Genomic DNA, 11483 nt, shown 5'->3' with positions numbered 1-11483 from the left:
TCCAAGCAGAAAGAATGCCATGTGCAAAAGAACAGGTGCATAAAATGGATAAAGAATCAAAAAATTGCAAGAGCTTATTGTATCTAGAGCCCATGGGAGGTTGTAATGAGAGAAGAGCCTGGATATATCACTTGAGAACAACATTAAGAACCTTGAATCAGAAACCCTCTCTAAGAGATTTTTATTTATGCATATGTTACTTAATTTTTTTATTCTTTGATTTGTGAGAGTTGGGATTTTCTCTCACGGATTTCCTCTTTCTTTTGTATTAATCCAAATACTAGTGAAAGGCATTAAAGATTCAGGTAATCTTGAAACAGCAATAGTGTCTACATATCCTAAATCAGTTTACCCGGGGACATGGATCTGTGTAGTGAATGGGTATGTGGGATATAAAACTGAAAACAACAAACAAAACAAACAAAACTTCATAGACACAGACCACAGATTAGTGGTTTCCAGAGAGAAAGCAAGGGAGGTAGATAAGGGTAAAGGGCGTCAAACATATGGTGACAGAAGGAAATTTAACTTTGGGTGGAGAACACACAATGCAACATACATATGACATATTATTGAATTGTACACTTGAAACCTATATAATTTTATTAACCAATGCCACCCCAATAAATTTAATTTTAAAAAAGACTACCACCCTCGAATATGAACTACTTATAAAGACCCAATAATGAAGTAAAGATAAAAACAAAAGGTATTGAAAACAAGTTATAATGTTAGGTGCAAAGGAATTCATTGAGGAATCAGAAATAAAAGTTTGGTCGATGGGTCAAATATGTGGTGACAGAAAGAAGTCTAACTACAGGAGGTAAACACACAGTGTAAATATATATATGCTTAATTTTTAAAGTGTACAGCTGAAAATTACTGCATTTTGTTAACTAATGTCACCATAAAAAAGAAAATAAAAATAAAATAAAATGTTCAAAAAATTTTTTAATTAATTAATTAATTAAAAGCTTGGTTAAGAAAAATAAGGAAAGTATCGCATGATTGGTTCTTTTGGCAAACAGGTCCCACCCGGACGTTACCTAAGGGCTTTCCAAAAGGTTCCTCATTAACATAACAAAAGACATCTTTGTCGCTCTCATCAATTAGGAGCTCCAAGCATTTTAGGAGCTCAATACCAGGAACAATTTCACCTGTCCATGTCACTTTCCTTATTATTTCTAAATCAGTAAACAGAACCACTTACGACTCAGTTGCCCAAGAAAGAAGGCAAAATTTTGTTTTTTATTTATTCTTGTTCTTCGTTATTCATATGTCATCAGTTTTTCAATATCTTTTAATTCTATATTGAAAAAGTTTTTAGATAACACATCCATTCTTCTCCATTCCCATTGTTACTATCATTAAACGAAGTATAGAAATAACCTCATATTGATCTCCTTTCCCTTTCTACATTGTGGTCACAATTGTATTTTTTCAATGTAAATTTGATCATTGACCTTCTTAAAATATATTTCTGTATATAGAATGCATTCCAGATTTCTTAACATATGAAATGGTTCTGAGTGTTCAGATTCCTTGAATTAGCTATTCAAATATGTGATTTATAAAATTCCCTATAATTATTTTATCTCTTATTATAAACACTACCACTCCCTGGCTTAGTTTAATGACAACTTAAATGCAAGTAAACTCAGCCACCTTAGGGTGTAAATTTGTTCAACCAGGTATTTCAACTCTGTGAATTTTAGAAATATATTTCTGAAAAAGTTTTTGCAGCAAGAACAAAGTTACTTATACTATAAATTGGTATTTCACATGCAATAGAGATACAAATAAAATTTCTTTGAGATTGTTTTTAAAAAGAAAAAGGGTAAGCAAGGATAATTTTTAGTTTGGGACCTTACTTAAGTCACCCTGCAGATCACCACCACTTAGTCTTTTAACCCAGAGACACACCAGGAACCAAACATGAGACAAAGACTCTGCAAAACAAGCCTGAATGGTCAGTGGTGGGAAGATATGTCCTTCACAGAAACAAAGGGCTCCTTCAGCTCAAAGTGCGACGCTCATCCTTCTTTCCTTTCAGTTCCGGGTGTCCTCAGTCCCCACTACATCATGACTCCTGATGCCGCACACCTCTAATTGACCATCTCAGCAGAGGTCAGAGGAGCCATGGCAAATCACACAACTATCACGGAGTTTGTCCTGCTAGGGCTCTCGGATGCCTGTGAACTGCAGATGCTCATCTTCCTGGGGCTCCTCTTAACCTACCTCCTCACTCTACTGGGGAATCTCCTCATCATTGTCATCACCCTCATGGACAGGCGCCTCCACACCCCCATGTACTACTTCCTCCGCAACTTTGCTGTCCTAGAGATCTGGTTCACCTCGGTCATCTTCCCCAAGATGCTGACCAACATCCTGACCGGATACAAGACCATCTCCCTCCCAGGTTGTATGTTACAATGTTTTCTTTATTTCTTCCTGGGCACCACAGAGTTCCTCCTACTGGCGGTAATGTCCTTTGACAGGTATGTGGCCATATGTAACCCCTTGCGTTATGTCACCATCATGAGCAAGAGAGTCTGTGTCCAGCTAGTTCTTTGTTCATGGATGGCAGGATTCCTTCTTATCATCATTCCAGTTTCTATCATATTTCAGCAGCCGTTTTGTGGCCCCAATATCATTAATCATTTCTTCTGTGACAGCTTTCCACTTCTGGAACTCATATGTGCAGACACAAGTCTGATCGAGCTTCTGGGTTTTATTGTGGCAAACTTCAGCTTACTGGCCACTCTGTCTGTGACGGCCACCTGCTATGGCCACATCCTCCACACCATCCTGCGCATCCCCTCGGCCAAGGAGAGGCAAAAAGCCTTCTCAACCTGTTCCTCCCATATCATTGTAGTATCTGTCTTCTATGGCAGCTGCATCTTTATGTATATCCGGTCTGGCAAGGGTGGCCAGGGAGAGGACAAAAACAAGATAGTGGCCTTGCTCAATACCGTGGTGACCCCAATGCTTAACCCCTTCATCTATACCCTGAGGAACAAACAGGTGAAGCAGGTGTTTAGTGAGAAAATGAACAAGATCCTTTCATAAAGATTAGCTAGACCTGGAAAGGGAGAAGGTTGACTCCTTGCCTCTACAAATTTAGCCCTTGCCCTCCATGAACTATCCCCTCCTAGACAGTTTTTTACCATGTGTTCTAATCTGTAGTATTTTCTCACTCAATCTTGTCAGAGAGCACAGAAAACTCAATATACCACTACTGTCTGCTATGACTTAATGTTTCTGTATCTGAGTTCCTTAATCTTGCCTCATTTTAAAGTTGCAATCATAAACTTAGCGTTCCTTCTTCACTAGAACCTTCAAAATTGGTTAAAAATATCCTCAATAAGAGTATATTTATGACTTATTTCAATTTCTTAAATAAGTGATACAGATAAGATATTTGATGAGACTTTGAAGAAGAGCATACAGGCATACCTCAGTGATAGTGAGAATTTGGTTTCGGACTACCACAATAAAGTGACTATATCAAAAAAGTGAGTCGCATGAATTTTTTGTTTTCCCAGTGCATATAAAAGTTATATTTATACTGTACTATAGTCTATTAAGTGTGCAATAGCATTATGTCTTAAAAAATGTACATACCTTAATTAAAATATACTTTATTGCTAAAAAATACCCAAAATATATATATTTATGATAGATGTCAGAAATGCTATACATATGAAAAAATTAATGAGGAAGGTAGCCAAAAAATGTTGAACAAAAAAAAGTATCAGCTCTTAAGACACTAAGAACGTAACAAATAGGGTGATGGAGCTGGATTGATCATCTGGAAAGATGATACAGTACATGTGACAAAAGTAGACTTTACAATCAGTAAGGGAAAGAAAGTCAGTTCAACAAATGATGCCACAACTATTAGCTAACCATAATAGAAGTCTTTCTTTCAAAGAGAATGGGGTTTAGTACTTCGTTGGTTATTTGGGGGTGGAGTTTAAAGCAAAAGAACAACTTAAAAGTTATGTCTTAAATATTTATTTATTTGAAGTTAAAACTTATAAACAAATATTTATTCACTAATTTATAAATATCCTTTTCTTTGAGAATGAAATTAATTAATTAATTGATATCAGTTCAGATTTACAATTTTTTTATTTTTACATACCAATAATAGTTAGAAAATTAACATTTTTAATGATATAATATTTGATAGCATCAGAAATATTAAGTACCTTGAAAACTATGTACAAATCTTTTACTTAAAAACTACAAAACATTATTAAGAAAAAATGAAAGAACATCTAAATAAATGGAAGACTCTACCATTTTCAAGGATTAGAACATTAATATTAGACTGTTTGATCTATATGCTCAAACAGTCCCAACCAAAATCCAGACTGTTTTTTACGTGAAAAGTGACACGTTAGTTCTAAAATTTATATTAAAATGCAATGAGCTAAAAATAGTCAAGACAATCTTAAACAATACAAAGTTTGAGGATTTATTATATCAGATATCAAATCTTATATAAAGCTTATATAACTACAGTAAATAATAAAAATATTATAAAGCTACAGTAAATAACAATATGGCACTGGTACAAGGATAAACAAGTAGTCCAATGGACTAGAATAAAGAGTCCAGAAATAGACCCACATATATATGGATACTTGATTTATGACAGTCTTTTCAATAAATAGTGCTGAGCCAGTCAGATGTTCACATGGGAAAGGAATAAAACTTGACCTCATCTCACACTATTTCCAAAATATATCCAGGGAAGAAGTACATCTAGGTGTAAAAGAGGAAAAAAATGAAGCTCCTAGGAAAAAAATGAAGACTTGTTTTGGGTTGAGCATGTATTTGGTTCTCCAGTAAACGTTTAATGAATTGTGGGGCATCATGCTACACATAGACTCATTCAGTCAGTAATTGTTATTTCATCATCCTCTTGTCTTTTATGACACTAGGAGGAAAAATTTATTAAATTTGCACAAAAAGCAATAATCACCTGTGATAAAAAAAAAAAAGCTAATAATTTGAACCAGCTTAGAACCAGAAAGGTCTATTCATCAAAAGACACCATTTAGAAGTTTAAAAAGCAGTCATAGTGTAGAAATTTTTGCAACACATGTAACTAAGAGATCATATCTAGAATATACAAGGAACTCCATAAACACATGGTAATATGTGGCTACATGTGATCATATCTCTGCCTGTGATGAGCTCAGTTCATTCTTCAGATGTCAGCTTAAATGTCACTCCCCAGAGAAGTCTTCCCTGACCACTTACTTTGTATTAATCCTCTCACCGCATAATTTTCTACCTCAACACCTATTTGTTTCAGGGACAGCATTCGAATTTAAAACAAATCCTTTATCCCCACTTCGCTGTCATCTTCCTGAAGACAAAGACTTGTTTTGGGTTGAGCATGTATTTGGTACTCCAGTAAATGTTTAATGAATTGTGGGGCATCATGCTACACATAGATTCTTTCAGTCGGTAATTGTTATTTCATCATCCTCTTGCTGCCTACAGACAGGAAAATAAGATCCCCTTCATCTGTATTTATCTGCCACTACCTTCTTTACCCTTTGGAGTTCTATTCTTTCAAATCGTATTACAAAGTTTTAACTGAGTGGAATCATTCTTTGCTTATTCCCTGAAAAACAGACTTGACTTATAATTTTACTTCTGCCTTAATCATGAAACCGAGGGTCTTTATGACTTTGATTAAATTTACTTTTAAATCCTAGCTCTAGAAACCCCCTCTCTTCCTTCCACCTCCTTGCCCCACCCAGCCTCAGAGGCCCAGCCTTTCCCCTGGGTAATCAGCAACCTGCAAGGCAGCAGAAGACAGTAGTCTGGACCTGACCCATGGTCACAGCATTGAGACATCTGGCAGGCTAAAGATAACATCTTGATCTAAGTTATGCTTCAGCTCCTGAGCTCTAAGGTGAAACTACACCCTGACTACTTTTCCATGAGACCAGACAGAGGGACTCCAGAAAAGTCCTCAGAACTGTCCTCAAGATCTGAAGAAATGATTCATTACCTTTACTTCTCCTCCAACCAATCAGCTCCCAACACCACCCTGAATCCCTAATCCACAGTGTCTTGTGATTTTGCCCCATATAATCTGTAACCTACACGCCATCGGGGAGCCAGGTCTTAAGAGCACTTGCTCACCTGTGTGTCTGGGCTTGGTGCCATTTTCTTAAATAAAATTCTATTTTTTTTTTTGCTGCAAATTCCTGTCTGTGTCTCCTTTGGCTTTGATGTGCACAAGCAAACAACTGTTGATTTTGGTAACAATCACCTGAACCACTTCAATGCACACCAGCAAAAGCTCTACACAAAGGCTTTTTCCCTGCCAGGACGATCCTCAGGGCAAGAGAAAGGAACCCAAGTAGTGCAGAATTTCTCCTTCCTCCCTCTGCTGCTCACAGCTGTCTGACTTGGAGTAACTCAGGAGAGGAGGAGAAAGAGAGAACTGGCTATTTTTAACGCCCACTAAGATGCTAATCCAGATTCTCTCCCTAAATACATTCCTGAATCTTGATTCTGTAGATGACATCCAGGAGGAACCCTTCTCTTTGGGTGAAGTGTCCCTGCCTCCAGAGGGCCACGTGGGAACTTCACTTCAAAATGCCCTGCCACTGATGCAGAGCAAGGCAAATTTCCCTGAGTCAGGGGAAGCTCAAGCCCTGCATCGAGAGAGGGAAAGAGTTCTTGACTGAGAGCAAGAAAGAATTCAAGTGCACGTCAGAGTCAGAGGGGCCGGTCCGAGGTTTCTCATTCAGACTCCTTATCACTTCCCATAACTGGGCAGCCCATTCCCTCAAACCCAGTGGGGTAGTAGAGACCCACAAGTGTCTCTGCAACAGCCCATTATAAGGTTCAATCATTCCTGCAGCCTGGAGATTGTAAGGCATATGCAAGTGCCAGTGGATACTCATCCATTTGGCCCAGGCTTGGACTTCATGCCCAATGGGTGCCCCAATCACTTTCAATGACCATAAAAGCACAAAGCATGTCAACGCTTTAATAGTGCGCCTCTGATCAGCGGCTGCACAAGGCCAGGCAAAAAGCAATCCAGTAGCGATGTTGTCCGCAATGAGTGCACACACTGCACCCTAGGCCTTTGGCAATGGCCCCACGTAATCTACTTGCCATCATGTCAGAGGGGTGCGCCCTCTGAGCACTTGACCAAACTCCCATCAACATCGTCAGGGGTTTGGGGTGTTCCATGCACAGACAGGGCACCATTCACAAGAATCCTGTACCTGAGCCCATACAGTTGGTATGTTCCATTGTTTTCTCACAGACAACATGGTCTTAGCCCCCACATGTTGCAACCATCGGTGCAACCAGTGGGCTACATCTGTAGCAGGATTCCCTTCTAGCCACCTCACTTTGGCTAGAGCATTTGCTTCATCATTCCCTGGCGACACTAACGGGGCATGTCTAGTGACATGATAGACAGTAACATCTTTGTCTTGACCTAAGTTCCACAAGTCTGGCCACATGGCTTGTCCCCACAGGGCTCAGTGTCCTACCCTCCACTGTTGCCACTTCCAAGTGGAGAGCCACAAGGTAAACCCTTAAAGACAGCCCAGCTGTCTGTGCAAATTGTCAGGCCATCTTCATGTGTTATCATCCATATGGCCCTAAGTTCTGCCCATTGGCTGCTTTGCCCTGTACCAGGGTAAACCATACACTGTCAGTGGCTTGCTGCACTGCTATGGCCACCCGCCTGGCAGTGGGCCCTCGACTTGAGCCGTCAGTATACCAAGCATCATCTGGGACAGGGGGCTTTCCCTCTTAAAATGGAGATGGCTCAATGTCTATAGGCTCTTGTTGCGGTATATCCATACCAGTCATAAACTCTATGGGTCCTAAGACCTGCTGCAGTTAAGCTGTTAGTGTGCTGGTTGCCAGCACACTTCTCTGCTCTAAGTATGCACCCCATTTGGTTAGGGTTGGCATCTATACTACCCCAGTCTTGAGGGAACTGATCCAAGTACGAATTCACCCTCGTATGGGGTATGTGGTCTTTACTACCACCTTGGCAGTTCCAGTGATGGTTTCTGTCGCCCCTAGGGCCGTATAGGTAGCAGCTAATTGTTTCTCTATCAGTGAGTACCTGCTCTCTGCTTCCTTCCTGAGCTGAGACCAAAACCAATAGGCACTCGGCTCTGCTAGGAGTGCTGCCAGAGCCCCCAGCCGTAGCCCTCCTGGGTCACATGTACATCCAATTCAAATGGCTGTCAAGGGTCGATGACTCTCAGAGCCTGTGCCTGCTGGACAGCCCTTTTGGTTCCTGAAATGACCTTTTCTACCTGTCCGGTCCAATCCCATGTAGCTCCCTTTTTTACTAAGGCATAAAGGGGGCGGGCCATTTGTGCCAAATGGAGTATGAAGGCCCTCCAATACCCCAGCAAACTCACATAACTAGTTCTTTCACTGTTGTTGGGCATGTAAAGGCTTGGATTTTAGCAATCACTGCCTCAGGAATAACTTTCATCTTACCTGACCAGATAAGACCCAAGAATTTGACAGATAAGCCCTGTATCTTGGCACCGCTCATGGCCCAGCCACATGTTTTTAAGAGTTACACTAGCGCTGGGGCGGCTTGCTCTAAATCTGAAAGGGAAGCAGAGGTGAACATGGTATCATCAATATAATGGAACAACACAACAGTTGGCAGACAACTCCATTCAGCCAAGTCCTTTGCTACCAATCCATGACAGGTGGTTGGGCTATGCAGGTATCCCTGGGGCAGCACCAGGAATGTCCATTGTCGTCCTTCTCATGTGAAGGCAAATTGCTTTTGACTGGTAGGAACAAAATCAATGGAGGAAAGGCGTTAGCCAAGACCACTATATAGTGGGAAGTTCCCAATAGTACTGTTAATTTGTCCATGAGTTCATGGATGGAGGGCACTGTAGCATGCAGTGGCAGCGTTACTTTATTCAGCTCACAATAGTCAACAGTCATTCTCCGAGTGCCATCAGGCTTCCAGACAGGCCACACGGGGCCATTGAAAGGGTTGCGTGTAGGGCGTACTATCTGTGCTTTTTCTGATTCCTGAATAGTAGCCCCAATCTCTGCATGGCCTCCCGATAAGCAATATTGCCTGATATTCACCATGAAGTGAGGGCGGCCCTTCTTGTGGAGGGCTCCAGTGTGTCCACACACCATGGCTTTTACCACTCGCACCCTCAGGCGAAACTCCCCTACTGACGTCTGCAAGCACAGGCTTGCAAAACGTCCCCCCTAGGATGTATTCTGGGACCGGGACGCATATACCTTGTAGTGGCTCGGAGGCAACTGCCCAATCCCTGGGGGTACAGTCACAGCTTTTGTCTTTAGATCTTGCCTCCATAGCCATCAATGTACACTGCTGGCCCCCGGGGAATCCCTCTGGGTTGCCATGTATCAGGTTGCAGTCAGCTCTAGTATCTACCAATACTAGCATGCCTTGGATATTTTGAGGGAACCAGTGGATTGCAGGTTCCGTACGTGGCCTTTGGTCCCCACCCATTTCTTCCAGACAGGCGCCTCAGCCTTCTCCCTGGTCATACAGGGAGAGCACATCTGGGACTGTCAGAAAGTCTTTCAGAGCCACCAACTGGCTCTATTAGACACCAGTTTTACACTTTTCTGGAACTGCTGTGTTGGTTTCAACTACTGCCACAATCCTAACAGCACAGCGTTGGGCTGTCTGGGTCAACACCCACTGCCAGCAAAGCTGTCCACATTTGTGCGCAGGTCACCCAAATGGGTCCCACAGTAGCAGGTGGCTTCTTCCCCGTCTTCCCTGCCTTTCTTTCTGGGGAAGACTGAGACTTAACTGCATGGACACCTCAGTTGCCATGGTCCTGCCACCGCCCTTCAACATCTCCCAGGGTGGCCATTGCCATAGTTATTCAAGGACACGCCGCCCAACATAGGAGGCCAAGATGGCTACCAAGGACCCAAAGGAAGGGGACGGTATAGTCCCCAGGACTAAGTCCCTCAATCCCGAGGTGAACCATTCATCATCTGGTCCACGCATGTTCAAACTGAACACAGCCTTTCGTATTCCCAGTTGGCAGATGATTTGCACCAACTCCGCATGTGATTGCCATTTACTCACTGTGGCTGGTATCTCTCCTGTGTCATCCCAGTCATTTCACACAGCAGCGGTTATCCACTCCATCAGGGTGTGATTATCTTGCCCTTGGGCCAGACTGCAACTGTTCTGTAGGCATTGCCTGAGAGAGGGGTATACCGTAATGGAGGCAAGCCTCTCCATTTCATCTGGGGAGCAAAATATGCTATCTACCCCTTCATCCCACAAACTCAACAGCCATGCAGGTAGGGGCTCCCCTGATCTCTGCCGGCATTGCTTCTCCAACTCCCTTAACTCAGTAGGGTGGTGTATTCTGTCACAGTGGGGCTTTCAGCCTGTACTCCCCTGGGTTCCAGGGGCTGTTTGTTTTACCTTCTGGTGCACGATAGGCCAGGCTTACACTCACCTGGTCTCTTCTCCAGGCTCTTCTTCCATCTCCAGGGTGTCATGTTCTGCATCACAGGACAGCTCGTCCTCTAACTGCTGTAAACGCTCCTCCATACGTAAGCCTCCTCTTATGTATGCAATTCATGGACCTGCGCAGAGTCTTGCAAAGCTTTGTCCATGTTATGTTTCGAGGCAGTTAGCAACAGCCAACCTATGCAGCCAGCGGCAACTTTGGACTTTCCTAGCAGTTGTCCCTCTAGGGAGCAGGGCGCCTTCTCAGTACAGGCTGGGGAGCTGTCTACCTCTTCCCACCCCTCCGGGGAAGTCCAAGTCATAAGAACAGAGGCCACAGGATACCCAATGCTGTGTTGGGGCCATATGCCTTCCTCCTCCTTCTCCGGAGCAGAGGATCCTCTTACTGGCAACCCTGCTCACAGCACCAATTGTTCTGCAGATCCAGAGTACCAAAGCTTGGGGTGGGCAGTTTTGGCAGCTGGAAGAACATGAGAGGAGCCATGGGCAAATGCGACATAGCTTTATTCAGGCATAGTAAGACACAGGCACAGTTCTAGCTCCCCCACCCCCCCTGCCCCCAGCCTGCACAGGCGGGGTTGTTCTTATAACAAGGTGCACAATAGTGGCTTAAGGCCAGAAACCTCAGGGCTTGCTGGGAGGCAGCCTGACTGCATCCATTTTGTTTGTCAGTCCCCTCACCGAACAGAGACCTAAAGACTCTGTTTTCCTGTTTTCCCTTCACAACGTGGTTAAATGGTTTGTTAGTAATCATGGCAGATATCTTTTTTTCTTCAGTTCTCTTCGTAGCCTGGCAGTAGGGCTGATAAACATATTGCGGTCTCAATATAGTTTGATTTAACTTGTAGTTCTTTTGCCTCCTCCCTACATTACCATCCTTAGAAATAGACACTGACTTTACTCAGTGGTCTTTACCAACTACATGTGAACAAAACTTTCCTGCTTAGTCAGCACTTGTCCCACA

The 11483-nt window shown here is 42.7% G+C and overlaps 1 protein-coding gene across 1 annotated transcript; it reads left to right on the top strand.

The window, feature by feature from the left end:
* The first annotated feature begins 2139 nt into the window (after window positions 1–2139).
* LOC107503886 (olfactory receptor 49) lies at window positions 2140–3069 on the top strand. The gene has a single exon (XM_016132704.2). The coding sequence runs from the start codon at window positions 2140–2142 to the stop codon at window positions 3067–3069; it is 930 nt and encodes a 309-aa protein (XP_015988190.1).
* The last annotated feature ends 8414 nt before the right edge of the window (window positions 3070–11483 follow it).

This window comes from Rousettus aegyptiacus, unplaced genomic scaffold, assembly GCF_014176215.1.
Source record: "Rousettus aegyptiacus isolate mRouAeg1 unplaced genomic scaffold, mRouAeg1.p scaffold_m13_p_3, whole genome shotgun sequence".
Taxonomy (NCBI): domain Eukaryota; kingdom Metazoa; phylum Chordata; class Mammalia; order Chiroptera; family Pteropodidae; genus Rousettus; species Rousettus aegyptiacus.
The sequence above is the reverse complement of the archived record's forward strand: the minus strand, read 5'-3'. Positions and strand labels throughout refer to the sequence as shown.

Bases quoted from the DNA above. Each gene is read 5' to 3' on its own strand.
- LOC107503886 (XM_016132704.2), top strand. From the start codon at position 2,140: ATGGCAAATCACACAACTATCACGGAGTTTGTCCTGCTAGGGCTCTCG.